The sequence below is a fragment of the Cryptomeria japonica genome, chromosome 3 (genome assembly GCF_030272615.1).
Source record: "Cryptomeria japonica chromosome 3, Sugi_1.0, whole genome shotgun sequence".
Classification (NCBI taxonomy): domain Eukaryota; kingdom Viridiplantae; phylum Streptophyta; class Pinopsida; order Cupressales; family Cupressaceae; genus Cryptomeria; species Cryptomeria japonica.
Window position 1 is genome coordinate 160,911,027 of NC_081407.1, and position 14,644 is coordinate 160,925,670.

The window sequence follows — 14,644 nt, forward strand, 5'->3', positions numbered from 1 at the left end:
ATATCAATTGGCATTTGTGAGAAGGACATCGAAATCAATAAATGCTCCTCTCACCTGCCATACAAAAGAAGATAATCAGATTTATCATATAAATAGATAATACATAGATCAAGAAAAGATAAACTAGAATATATCTTGCATATTGAATTGAGAATTGAACATCATTTACACCCATCTAGGTGGATTTCTCTTGCTACAATTTGTGCCACGTGTGGGCTTCTACAGGGGACCCTCATCCTCCGAGGGTTTATATTTAGAATCCTTCGAAACTTGTATGTCATTTTGGTTCATAGCAACTCCACCCTCCACCTCACCAAACTCTGTATCAAAAACATCATGCACCTCTTGGCTAGCTAAAATCGTAGGGTCTCTCATAACCGAGGAGGGTTTAACCTCATGGGCCCTAGCAAACTCCATAATTAGGAGGATTAAACCCTCATGCAAAACTGGGTTTTCCTCACTCTCAAAATGCTTATGAATGGAATTCTCAAGAGATGATAGCAAATAGAACGGAATTGAAATTCTTTTATCATTCCTAAAGTGGTTTAGAATAATAAAGTAATAGGAAAAAATACTAGCATAGCGGTCATCCATGGTTATGTACCTCATGATAACTTCCGCCATATTCGCCCATAAATTCAGAAGGTCCTTTCAATTGTAGCCTCCATCTAGGTTCTTCTTGACTCTGCTTTGTTTACTCTTCTTATCATAGAAACAAGAAATGGCTTCTTCTGAATTTTTCCTCCTTGTAAATTTTTTACCCTCCATGCTAAGCCCAAAAATCTCAGCGATGAAGGGTTCATCAATCCTGAACTCCACCCCATACACACTTAGAACCCCATTATTCCAACTTTTCACAAACAAGTCTATAAGATGGTGATTTTGACCATGGAGTTTCCTAACAAATGGTTCCATGTCTTTGTCCACGGGTTCCCTCCAAACCTCTTCGTTATTATCCCAAAGCTCGCACGAAGATGGCTCAAATCTATTCTTGTCTCCCCCCATAATATTATTGCCTCTGTAAATTTTACCCATAATAATAAAACCAAGCTTCAAACAGATGAAAACAAACCAGACCCACAGGAAAAATCTGGAAGGTCACCACTGCAGATTTCTATGAATAGCTTTACACGTGTAAAAAGTTGTCATAATTAATGCTCAATCGGAGAGATATTTATGGCATCCTCCCTTGCTAGTTCACACAACTGAATTGGAAAGGAATCCCCTTCCCACCACCACTTTTCATCATCTCTAACAACACCAAGATTCGTTGCGTGGTCTGCAGGCCTGTTACCCTCTCTAAAAACATGTGAAATTTGAATTGCCTCAAATTTGTCAATCATATCAAAGCACTCCTTTATTAAATAATTAATCGTCCAGCTGGGAATAGTCTTTCTAATCAAGCAATTGATTATATCCAGTGAATCACTTTCCAACCAGACTTTCTTGAAACCACCACAAATAGCCATTTTTAACCCATGTAGGTTGTGTTTGCCTCAGCAACATGGTTTGTCTGGCTGTGTTTGCCTCATCAAAATCTAATTGATCATGATGAAAAAAAAATTAAATGTTACAAGAAATGTCAATTTTGTTCAATAAAAAGTTGTAATGTAGCATAAAAAAATTTGTTCATTGTGGAGCCAAACTGTCATTGTTAACACATTAAAGTAGGTAAGTTTACATTAGGAATTCTCTTGGTTTACTTCTTATCTTGCTTGAATGTTCCAAGCTACATTGTAACGATACATTCTCTTAAGAGTCATAAATGCAAAAACCTATGACACTTTGATGAGTTGTTTTTTGGAATTTGTGGCACATGTAAATGTTTCATTAGGACCTACAAGATCATGTATGGTCACTCTATATAACCTCTCTTAATTTTTTAAGACTCCAATCCAGTTGAACATGGCAACAAGTTTTCAAATGTTGCAAAAAGTGTCAATTTCTTTAATGAAAAGTTGTCATCTAACATAACTTGCATTCTACTTCATTGTGGGGACAAACCATTAGTGCCAACACAACCAAGCAGGTAGGTTTACACTGTGAATGCTCATTTTTCACTCCCCATCTCAACCAAACATTCTAGGCCACATTGTACCAACAGATTCTCTTAAAAGCTCTAATTGCAAAAACTTGTCAAAATTTGACAAGCTATTTCTAAAAATCTATGGCACATACATATGTTCTTTTTGAACCTATTGTTGGCATTTTCAATAGAAAGAAAGATTGTTGATATTCATTAAGGATATTGAGAAGGTTGTTGAAGATTATTGATATAACTGAAAAAGGATGATAACTATCTTTATAACATTATTTTGTCATTGATGTCAAGAAATTGATTTTCTGATTCAGTATGATGTTGCTATATCTTAAGAAGCATGTTTTGATGAGTATTAAGTAGTCGGTAAGTGACACAGAAAGAATGTGATAAGAAAGGGGAGAAATAAGACATGCAATGGGAAACTACTACCGAGTTAGACAATGATGAGATCATGATGTTTAGATTGTTTTGATATCCTACATATGTTGTTGATTGTAAGGTTAATACTATACTATGTCACCGAGCAAATAACCTAGTCGGTAAACCCTAAGAAACCTAGTCGGTAAACCCTAAGGTTATCGATATCGGTTAATGAAGACGGAATGTCTACCGAGTAAAGTTTAGTATTTACCGAGTTATGACAAATCACATTGGATGGATAAAAGCATTATTTAATGAAAGACAATGATGATCTGGAGTTAATTAAATGATTGGTATGTCGTGCATGAAGTTTGTTAAGGATCTATGGCAATGGAAGATCGGCATGAAGATCTACAACTTAGATTGAACCGCAATAACCTTGTGCAAGTTCCAAGAAAGGAATGCAAGTCCCAAGGCAAGGTAAAACGTTTTTAGATCGAAGGATACATTGAACCTAGTCAAGATTGAAGATCTGACGGCTAAGATTGATCATGGGAAATGTGATCAAGGAGATTCAGCGGTTAGCAAATTGTTTATAAATAAGAAATTGTTGATGAACAATGTATGTGGGCAAGTGTAAGCACAGGGATGCTACATAGTGATTACCGAGCACGGAAGCTTGAAGACCTGTTTGAATAACAGAGTAGGGTGCCCAACAGAGGGACAAGATAAGTCCTATGACAAGATTGTTTTGAGCAAAATAGAATCTGCTTTAACATATTAGATGTGAAGTTGCAGATATATTTTTAATACTATTATTTTGTAAGTGACAGAAAATCTCTTAACCGAGTGGACTTAACAGTCTTATTTGTAAACCCTCTAGTAAGGTAACATTCTAAATGAGTGTTTGAAATCCTTTGACAAGGTCACTTCTAACAAAGTGAAGATCCTAACAGATCTAAGGGAAATCCCTTAACCGGGTCACATCTAGCAATGTGTTTGTAATCTTTAACAGGATTTGCTTTTAACCGAGCATACTCTAGAAGAGTATATTTCTTAGTGGGTCCGAAATCCCATAGTGGTGTTTCCCTATTTGGGTTTCCACGTTAAATCTGGTGTTATATGTGTTATGATGATTGTGTTTATGAGTTTGCATGTTTATAAGTTTTTGGTTGTATTGCTGAAGTTTAAGTTACCGAGGTTGAATCTGTTAGCTATTGGCATCAGTACTTTACATTTAGTATCAGAACTTAACAATAGGGTCATGTAGGGTCACTCCACAACAACCTCTCTTATTTTTTGGAGACTCTAATCTAGTTGATCATAGTAGCAAATTTTCAAATGTTACAAACATTGTCAATTTTGTTCAATGAAAATTTGCAACATAGTATAACTTTGTTCTACTCATAGTGGGGTTGAAATGTTAGCGCCAACACGTCCAAGGGGGAAGGTTTATGCTAGGCATGGTCCTATTTCACTCCATAACTCACCTGAACATTCCAAGCTACACCATACTAATGCATTCTCTTAAGAGTCATAAGTGCCAAAAACTACCAAAATTTGTCAAGCTATTTCTTTGAATCCATGCAATATACAAACATTGTGTCTGAACCTACAAGTCATGTAGGGTCACTTCACAATAACTTCCCTCAATTTTAAATACTCCAATCCAATTGGTCGAGGCTGTAAAAAATATTAGATGTATTTAGTCAAAAAGTTGCAATGTAGCATAACTTTCCTTTTGTTTATCATGGGTTTGAACCATCCACTCCAACATGTCTAGGTGGGTAGCTTTATGTTAGGCATGGTTATATTTCACTCCCTAACATGTTCAACTATTTCAAGCTACAACATACAAGCGCATTCTCCTAAGATCCATAAGTGCAAAAAAATGTCAAACTTTAATAGCTTGTTTCTTGAAATTCGTGGCATTCTAATGTAGGAATAGCCAAGACGTAAGAGCAATCTTTCATTACCAAAAAATTGTTTAATTTTTTAATAAGGGTTAATAATGGTAGGGTTACTATTTTTGGTAGGGTTACTATTTTTAGTAAGTTGTCATATTTGCACAAAATCTTGCTTAGACCTCTAAAATGGTAAAATGAAGCCAATGGTGAAAGAATCTCTTAATGTCTTGTGGCATTCAAGAGATATTCAAGTATTATGGTAAATTTCTCCAAATACAACTTCTAATGCAATTTTGAGGACCTTAGAGGCCTCGAATGGGCTTGAAAGTTGACCAAAGTTGCTTTAGCACACTATACCATTGAAGGTCTCCTCACAAGCTTTCTAATGATATATGATGATTAAAGATCCAATGACTAAGTTGAAAGTTACAACTCCCAAAAGTTTGACTAGTGAAAATCCAAATTTCTAATTTTCAAAAAAATTTCAAGTGTGAAAAGGGTTGGTTAGGCCTTTTACACTTTTCCTAAATATTATAAGGTAATTATACATTTTAGATAAAGTAGGCAAGTGGAGGTGATAAAAGAGTGGTGTAGATTGTGTCTGTAACATGCAAATTATCATAATGAGAAATCCCATGAGTGTTCATTGTTATTTTCTGAAGGTTATAGTTTTGTTTCATTGGGATAATAGAAAGCAAGTGATTTTTTCTTGCATTTTATGTTTATTTTATTGTCGTTGTGTTTGAGTTTGCAAGGGGAGTACCCAAGATCACACATACAAATATTTTTTTTAAACCTACAAGGTCACATAAGATCACTCCACAATTACCTCTCTCATTTTTTTATTACTCCAATTTAGATGATCATGGTGGTAAATTTTCAAAAGTTGCAAAAGTGTCAATTTTGTTCAATAAAAATTTACAATTTAGCATAACTTTCATTATATTTGTTGTTGGGCTGAACCGTCGGCACCAAAACATCTAGGAGGGCAATTTTACACTAGGCTTGGTCTTGTTTTGCTCCCTAGCTCACCTGAACATTTTAGGCTACACCGTACCAATGCATTATCTTAAGTGCCCCAAGAAAAAAAAAATGCCAAACTTTGATGTGCTAAACTAACTACTAAAAACATTGAGGTGACTAGGTGAACACTGAAGGAGGCCTTGTTTCATGTTATAGCTACCCCAGTTGTCGCAGGCTACATTGCTTTGACTATGACAATGTGACAATGGATTGTTATGTGGATTAGGGCAACTGTAAAGATATCCAATTACATATATCTCAACTTTTATCAACCCAAATTCATTTTCTTCTAATGGCAATGAATACAAGATTACAAAATGCTTCAAAGGTGATATGTCGATCATGAAACAATTAAGATTGCAATCATTTGAAAAATCCATGTATGCATCCAACTATACATGATCATGCTCCTTGTTATCAAGATCATAACTCAATGTAGATCACACTCTTCAGGCTACTTCAACAATTGATATAACTTAAAGAGTGTTCAACTTCACTTTATGCACTTATCTATGGTGTTGTTCTAATTGCACTTGTAGCTCCACACTCCTTTTTGTGTTTGGGACTAGTTTCTCCAATCTTGAGGCTATTATTACTATGGATTGTCATTGGTGAATGGTTTATTTCATTGTTGTCTATTATGTTTCAACAAACTAATCTTATCGCTACGGTCTTTTTCAATAATTTTGTTCCTGATATATAATTGTTATTGTAAACTATTTTTTTTAAACTAACTTCATCCAATTAAAAAAAATTTGAAATTGAAATTCATTTAACATTAGCACATCATATTGTAAGTCATTTTACTATCAATAACTTTAAGGTGACACACCAATTTGAAAGGTTAACCTAGTATGTATGATTAATGATACCATTTATAAAATACTAATCAATAAGCATGATGTGTGGGTTAATAGACTAGAATTCCACAAATTTCATGTTAACAAGTTTTTAAAACATATTATTAAAAAATAATCATTCCATAAATAAAATTATATCACAATAATGTGTTATATATATATATATACTAACATAATTATAATAAAAAATAAAAAATATAGTAAATAAGTATTTAAAAAGATCAAAATCTTATTATAATACATTTATCGCTTATATTAAATTTCTAACTCAATGGAACTTATATAAGTAATTGTGACAATATTTAAATAATTTAAATTTCATCTTTACAAATATAAGGTAGGGAAAATTAATATGTTTTAATAAGATAAATAAAATTATATCACAATAATGCAATAGTATAATAAATATTAAAAAAATCAAAATTATATTGAAATAATAAACATCAAAAAAAAATATATTATAATATATTTAATAGTTTATTAAATTTCTAACTTAATAGAACATATAAGTAATTGCGACAATATTAAATAATTTAACTATCGTCTTTACAAATTGGAAGAATTTAATGCTTTTTAATAAAATAAATGTTTCAAATATAAATTTTTGATAATAAGTTTAATGCATCCCATTGCATGGTGACAATTCGATTGAAGGGTTATCTCTTCCTTTCTGTCAAACTCACCTAAAGATTGCCACTAGGTTGCCTTGGTAAGCATGTAAACATATGAAGAGAGTGGTCCTGAACCCCAGTGAACATTAATATTACTTTTCTCTACATACATTTACAGAATGCCTAGATGCAAATCATAACACAGCTTAGGTTGTAGAATGCTTGATCTACACTCCATCCTGTTACCACTGAAACTTCTATGCTACTAGACAATATGTGAAATTGTCTCTTAGGAGGACTAGATGAACTGTTGATAACATCCACATGACCAGGCAGTTGATAATTCGAAGTTTAACTAACTTTATCTGCAATCTGTTAATGATTTAATCATTAGGGGTACTATATCAGTTAGTCTCTATATTTCAGTTTTGGTGGTTTTTGTATGATAGTTGAACTGTTCCATCGCTGCCTTATTTACTAATTCTTTTTTATTCAAATAATACATGCAGTTTTACTTTGTCATTTTTTCCTTTCTATTAAAATCCCGGCCTAACAAATCAACTAAAGAAACCTAAGAAATTGAAAATTGTGGTTTGGTTCAGGGAGATATCCCTCGTTCTTAGTGGTTTTCTAACACTAACAAACATGAACAAAGTACAAACCCAACGAATCTCAAATGCACTGAAGAATTCTGTAATAGTGAAAACTAGCTCAAAATTGAGATTTATATAAAACTTCATATAAGCATCCAATACAGGCTTAAGTTATAAGACATTTAGAAACATATTCTTAAACTGAACATAATTAGATAATCTGAACTTCTTTAACTCATCATTGAAATGTGTAGAAAGCTTATACTATACGATCAGTAGAGGAGACAGCTTGCAGAATTTTTCACCTCTTGTTTAATTCACACCCAAATACCAAAACAGCTAAGTTCCTTATTTGACACAACAAAAATCTTAGACAAATACCTTAGACAAGAAAATATTTTTTATTTTTATGCTGCTAGATGATTATTGATTTATCATTACTAAGCAGATCTTTTAGAGACTCATAAAAGATACACAACCGTAACAATCCAAGATGGTACATGGAAAGATAATCTGTCTCTGCTACTACAGCTTGCTAGAAATGGTGATATTTCGCAATCTAGATTTTGGGTTTGAGTCCTTTGGAACAATGACAGTCAACAGTCCATTTTCAACTTGGGCTTTTATATGATCCATCTTCACATTGTCAGGCAAGCTAAACTGCCTAGAGAAACTTCCTTTCCCTCGTTCCATGCAGTGCCAAATGCCCTCTGGTTTATCTTCCTCTTTCACCTTTTCTCCATTAATATGGATAATGTAACCATCTTCCACCTGAACCTTTATATCATCTTTGTTCATCCCTGCCAATTGACAAAGAATATTGGGAGTATTGGTCTCTTTTCTATTCTTGCAAATTCAAGATAGAAGATTGATATAACGCTGCCACAATAAGGCGTGAATCAGAAAGAAAAATGAAAACTGTCTACTACATCTCCAGGTGCAGTAGTTTTGTTTTGAAGTACAAAGAAAAAGTTATGTTTATCCATAATATAAGCTGCATTATCAGGAGCGAACTATTGTGTTGATTGAAATTCTTATATTTTTGCATATAGACATAACAATAGCGAGTGGAAAAAAAAACTTGGGTCTTGACTGCATTAAATGACAGCAATACGACAGAAAAGAAAATTAAAGTTCATATTACAATGCTACTTGGAAGTGGCACCCTCTCAGTATCCAACGTCAGATCATAAGATACCTAACAAATGATGATAAAACTCTTATATAACCTCAACTTCAATAATACTAGAGTAGAGCAAATCTTTGCTTCTGGTGTCCCGGCTTTCTGAAGTAGCGTGCTACAATGTTCCAAATATTATACATGATTCATGTCAGTCGGTTCATAATCCAAACACATTATGAAAATAATAGCCTGAATATAGGCTAGGGATATAACATATTGGAGAGCCCATTTTTTTCCAATACAGATGTCCAACTATATCTACAGGTATTAAACTAATTATGCAGAAATAGAGCCATACCCACCCATAAGAACACTAATTATATTTTCAAACCACAATTGGTACTCAAGTCTACTTGATATCCATCTACAAGGTCACTGGTTCATTTGTGCTCTCATACCAAAAATCAAGTCCAGTACATAATACACCATTTAGGGAGCCCAAAGCTTGGAAAATATCATGTCACGTAGATACACGATTGAGAAGATTCAAGAAAACATTCATCTAACATCCAATATCCTCAAAATATATTTGGACATACAGTCCACTAATCCAAAGACTCGGAAAGAATATTCGGAACAAAATTAAAATAATAACTTCCTGAAACCAACATAAAAGCTTAGGAATTCTTGAACATCTTTCCCGTGCAGGCTGATCCAAAATCAAATGAAGTAAGATGAGAAGGGAAACTAAGAAGGGTACCACTAATAGCATTAATGAACCGCCTAAATAATTCACCCTCTGTAGAAAGCTGCAAATTCCCTATGTTGCACCAAGAATAAGTAACAAATTTCTATGCAGACTTACAATATCAAAACAAACTAGATGAGAAGGGAAACTAAACAACCTGCCACTATTAGCGTCAATAAAAGACATATACGATTCCCCCTATGTCAAAAAATAGGCAATTTCCTAAATTTCACAAATAAAAAATCACTTAAAAGCCTTGGCAACAAGTATCAATAGCAGGAACAGGGGAACAGTTAGATCAAAAAGCATAAGAAATTTTTGGATAGACTTCCTAGTGAAACAGCAAAGAGAGAAACTGTTACAAGAAAATCCTAGATGTGGAGTTGGAAACATGGGGAACAAACACTGGTAAAGAAGTTAACTGGTAGAAACATGATGCTGACGCACTCAGGCGCATATGCAATCCGCATCACCCAAAAACATAATTGACGGTTTTTGTTTTCATTTTTTGTTTTGCATTGATTTTTCTATAGCCAGGTTATCATAGAATTTTGTTCATTTTGCTTTCAAAAATTAAAAATTTATCAAAGGCCTCTGTGATATTAGTAATATCTGAGTTTATTCAATGACAAGAGCCATAAGCGCACAGCTAGAACAAATTCTAAAACAAATAAAACAAAAGCAGAAATTCTAAAGGCGTGTTATGCATTTGGAAGGCCCAAAAAAATCTGAAAAACTCGAAGGTTGCACTGAGTTGAGGAAAGAAGGGGAAGGGGCGAAGGAATCACGGAGAGGAAGGCACCAGGATAGAGGAAAAGCTGCTGCTTATAAGAAGCTGCTGGATATGCGTTGGAACAGGGCAATTGTTAAAAGAAACAACATTGCAAATAAGAGGGGCGGCTGTAAGTCAAAGTGAAGAGAAATTTCTAGCGTGGAAAATAAGGTAGAAGCTCACAGCAAAGAGAGTTAGCAGTGCTAAAACCAGAGAAAGGGGAGTATGTGAATGGGCAATAGAATTTTGAAGATTGAAATGAACCAATTTAGGCGTGGGCAACAGCAGGAACTTTGACAGAGGATTGTACAGAGAGTAGTCTGCAAATTTGTGCTCGTCTCTAAGGTTGATTAATATTGAATTCAAAAGAGTTTGCTGCAATATTCAGAGTCTGGTAAGACTCAGGATACCAATTTACATTAAAAAAAATAGAAACCTACAGGAAACATTTCGAAGAGTTTCTAACCATTCTCTAGGAAATTCTAAAGGTTCTTGGAACATAGTATTTGTTTCAGAAACTTTGAAATGTATTACTGACCTTCCAGAAATGGTTTCTTGGAGCCATAGGAAATCCCAGTAGTTAAAAGGAAGAATGGCCAAAGTTAGAAGTAACAAGAAACCTCCAAAGTAATAGCAAAAATATTAAAATAAGGCTAAAGATGGATTCAAATAGGTGTTCGAATGCAAAATTGTAACTGTCTGCTATTACCATGCAGTACCCCAAAAACTGTTTAAAAAGATAAATCCATATAATCACAACACAGACAAAAATATTCCCCATGACAACGTTAAATATATCCATTCTAGAACCATTTCCTTTTCTCACCCAAAAAGAAAAATACAACATTCCAATCACACAAAAAGAACCTGCGTTGCAATGTCTAAATTAGCAATTGTTCATGTTTCAAAGTCTATAGGTTATGTTGAAATAAAAAAGGAAATCAGGTTCTCAGAAAATTTGGGAATGAAGGCATAAGGTTTGGAACAAGTAGGTCACAAAAGTTGGAAACGGGAAAGCTTGAGGTATACTCCTTAAGGAAATGGTGCAAACTGATAAATTTTCATATTACAAGGTAAATTAGCTATCTTGCACCAAACAAGGAAATGGGTACTCAAAAACCTTGGCACCAGAACCATCAGATTTGGAACAGCTAGGTCAATAAAGCTTGGGGCAAACTTCTTAAGAAAACAGTGTAGGAGTGGTAGATAGCGCTACAGAAACAAAAGAAACTTCTAGGAACTCTTGAAAATGGCATTACTTTGAGTAACTCTTAGAGAGCATGATTAGCCTGTGGCTGATGGTGTGTGAACTGTGAAGCAATAAAAGTAAAACCCTAGCATCCTCTGGCTGCTTTCTCCTTTCTGTGTTGGCATCCTCATGGCCCCTCATACATCAGCAATGTATTCCATTGCAGTCAAGATGAAACCAGATTGTCTCTCCTAAATCAAATTGTTTCAGATGGTGAAAGCCTCCCAAGAAATGGTAAAAGAAGCAGACCTGCACATTGTTCAGAGATGGTAGGAGATCCCTACGGTAGAAGTTCCCTTGAACAATATTGTGAATCTGCCTATAAATCTCTTCGAACTAGCTCTGGTTGGAAATTCTTTGGTGCATCACCATCACAAACAACCAACAAATGTTGTTTTTAAAATTATTTTTGTATTAATATTTCTTCATCGGTAGATTTAAGTAAAGTTTATAGACCATATTCAATTAAGACCTCAATCATAATTAAATATAGTCTATAAACTTTACTTGCATCTATCATTGAGGAAATATTAATAAAAAAAAAATTGTTGATTGTTTTTGTTATAACTTATATTCATGTTAAAATATGGGCATGACATCTCCCAAGTGGCTGAGGTAGTGGGCTGATAAAGAATGGCACCCTAGGAACTCTGGCTCAGTTGAGATTGCTAAGTGTGTTAGAAGTTTCTTTGGCAACCTTCTTTAACAAAGAAGACAAAGATCTTATTTCGGAAGTGGGCTCTGCTTTTCCAGGCAGTATTGTCTTATATCAAATTCAATAGTTGAGATCCTAACTTCAACCCTCCCGAAGAGACTCCATCTAAAGTTCCAGTATGGATCAGCCTCCCCTTCCTCCCCATTGCATGTCTAGCATGAAGAAGTTCTCAAATCCATTGTTAACAAGATCGGAACATTAACTTGGGCAGGACCTCTATAGAAAAACTACTCTGTTACTGGATTTTGTGAGGAGTTAGACCTAGCAAAAAGTCTACCTGAAGCCATAAACTTAGACTAAATGATGTGGTGCCGGAGCTATGAACCGGTGAGGCCACAACTGAGGGACCTCACCCCACACTTCACTTGTTCAAACCCGCGGGCACAACAGCCCAGTGAAGACACAAGGCCTGCAAGCACAATGGCCCAGCAGGGGTTTGAACTTTGGTGGCCGCTTCACCAACGAAGTGTTTTAACCACGACACTACATGTCCAAAGACAGTCCCATATGTCCCATTAACATGGTCATTTCCAAGGAGATTACCCTAAAAGGCCAAAGGTATCAAAGACAATCAAATCACAAAATGAAGGGTTCTAACAAGTTAAACACAAAAATCGAAAGCATGTTGCACAATCAAGACCTTTCAATAAAGATCCTTCATCTTCCAACTTTCCAGTCTTAGAGCAAGAAGAAGATGGCGTCAGAGAGAAGAAACAACAAAAGTAGCAAACCAAGAAGCACCATAGAAACAAAACACAGAGACAGTGATGCCTCCCCACCCCAACCTAAAGTGAGAAGCATTCAGTTCCAGGAAGAGGAAAAGGAAATTGAAGAGGATGAGCTCCCTATATCCCCTTCTCCCAGCCAAAAAAGACCAACCCTGTAAGGGTAACAAACGAAGGTTGATGTTACCTTTGCTAAGCCTATTATGAATAAAATTTGGCCAAGCAGCGAGTGTTTAGCCTCTTCTCCTGGAGGAGCACCTGGTGGTATCCTTACTAGATGGTTATTGATTTTCTCCTCAAAGAGTCTTTTTTGCATGCTAATTGGTTCAAAGTTTCTTTGAGACAACTGTCTCTGATTCTTTTACTCTCCTAATCACCCCCATGACAAGAAAACTTGCTAGAGTTATATTAAAGAAAATGTGAGTCTTGTCAAACCTGAAAACTAGATAGATTCTTGAGGGGATCTAGATTTGGTCCTCAACTAGAATGAGAAAAGAGGTAGTCTCCTTGTGAGGGATAGCGAAAGTGAAGATGTGGAAGAGATTGAGCGTCTATGATATAGAGGACCTCAAATATAGTGAAAGTAAATACGCATGATCTAACAAAAGAAGTAGAACCAACATAGCTTTACATCGATTCGCATCTTTCAATGTGACACAAAACAGAGCGAATGTGCAATAAAATTGTTCTTTGAATTGGAAGGGAAGCTCCTTGTAAAGTAGTACCTTAGGTTCTTTAAAATAATGTTTAGACTGATTCATGTACATGTTAAATAAAAAATAACGGTGAATATTTTTGGTATTGATCTAAGATAAAAAGCTAAAATGCTCTTTCAATACTAGACGAAGAATTTTTATATAGTGTTTGAAAATCAAGCCATCAACTAGACGCTTGTTTTCTTCAACTTAAATCAAAAACTCGACAACTCAACTTTCAAGAACACGGCGATTGAATATGTTTAAACATAACAACATAAATGCTTTGGTAAAATTAATTAAAAGAATCAATTCAATATTGAGACATATTTGAAAACCTAAACGAGCAGAATGACAGAAAATACGACGAAATTAAATTACCAGGAGCATTGACTTTGAAGATATGGGCACTGGGAGTTTCCAACCAATCTACCTGCCCGGCGGCCGATTCATCAATGGCAAATCTAAAAGGCAAAATGTGTGACAGTGGATCTTTCACAATTGAACGAGCCATTTATCTGGAAGAAAAATCCCAGTAACCATTAGTACCTTAAATTTTAAAAAGCCCTCAAATTAACATGCAGAAACACATCTGAAGTGAAAACAAACCAGATTGCAGATAGTTGTACCCCCATAAATACGCTTGATCACGCCAAACGCATGAAATTTTTGAGATTGTTACTTCAATTATGTATATGATATTGATGTCATTTTGTCCTGCATTGCTTATATCGTGCAAAAACAAACTAAATACGCTTGATCACGCCAAACGCATGAAATTTTTGAGATTGTTACTTCAATTAAATCCACACCGACAATAGCTCGAGCAGTTTCTACTCAATTGTCATTATCATCTAGTGTTCTAGTAGCTTCCTCTTCTTCTCCAGGTTAGTTGAGGGCAATTATAACAAACAAGAGATAAAGACATTTAATAAATTTAACATTAAGTAATGTAATATATTTGTATGTACATAAAATGCTTAAAAACGTTCTTGTGTAGAAGCATTTTGTTTGAGAAAGTTCCTGTATGGTACATAATTCAGAAGTTCATAATTGACTTATTCTAGTTCCTATACTTTCTTTTCTTTCCACTTTAATCTCCAAGTATTTTGAAAAAAAGTAATTGTGTAATTGTTTGAACCCTAAATATTTGTATGTACATCAATTGCAATACCACCTATATGGTACATAATTCAAAATCCATAATTGACTTATTCTACTT

General features: G+C 34.6%; 1 protein-coding gene across 2 annotated transcripts; it reads right to left on the reverse strand.

The window, feature by feature from the left end:
- Positions 1-7,777: 7,777 nt before the first annotated feature.
- LOC131031037 (15.7 kDa heat shock protein, peroxisomal) lies at positions 7,778-14,282 on the reverse strand. 2 transcript variants are annotated; one of them, XM_057962049.2, is made up of 3 exons: positions 14,052-14,282; positions 13,804-13,940; positions 7,778-8,195 (listed from the first exon to the last, which is right to left on the reverse strand). In XM_057962049.2, the coding sequence occupies exons 2-3, from the start codon at positions 13,934-13,936 to the stop codon at positions 7,921-7,923; spliced, it is 408 nt and encodes a 135-aa protein (XP_057818032.1). In that variant the 5' UTR covers positions 13,937-13,940; positions 14,052-14,282; the 3' UTR covers positions 7,778-7,920. The 2 variants fall into 2 exon arrangements, with proteins under 2 accessions (XP_057818032.1, XP_057818033.1); XM_057962050.2 differs by having other exon boundaries at positions 14,032-14,282.
- Positions 14,283-14,644: the final 362 nt, after the last annotated feature.

What these genes read in the sequence shown, in the direction of transcription:
- LOC131031037 (XM_057962049.2), bottom strand. Translation starts at nt 13,936, where the DNA reads ATGGCTCGTTCAATTGTGAAAGATCCACTGTCACACATTTTGCCTTTT. An exon ending in CTTCAAAGTCAATGCTCCTG is followed by an intron (nt 8,196 to 13,803) that starts GTAATTTAATTT and finishes GTCAATTGGCAG; the next exon opens with GGATGAACAAAGATGATATA.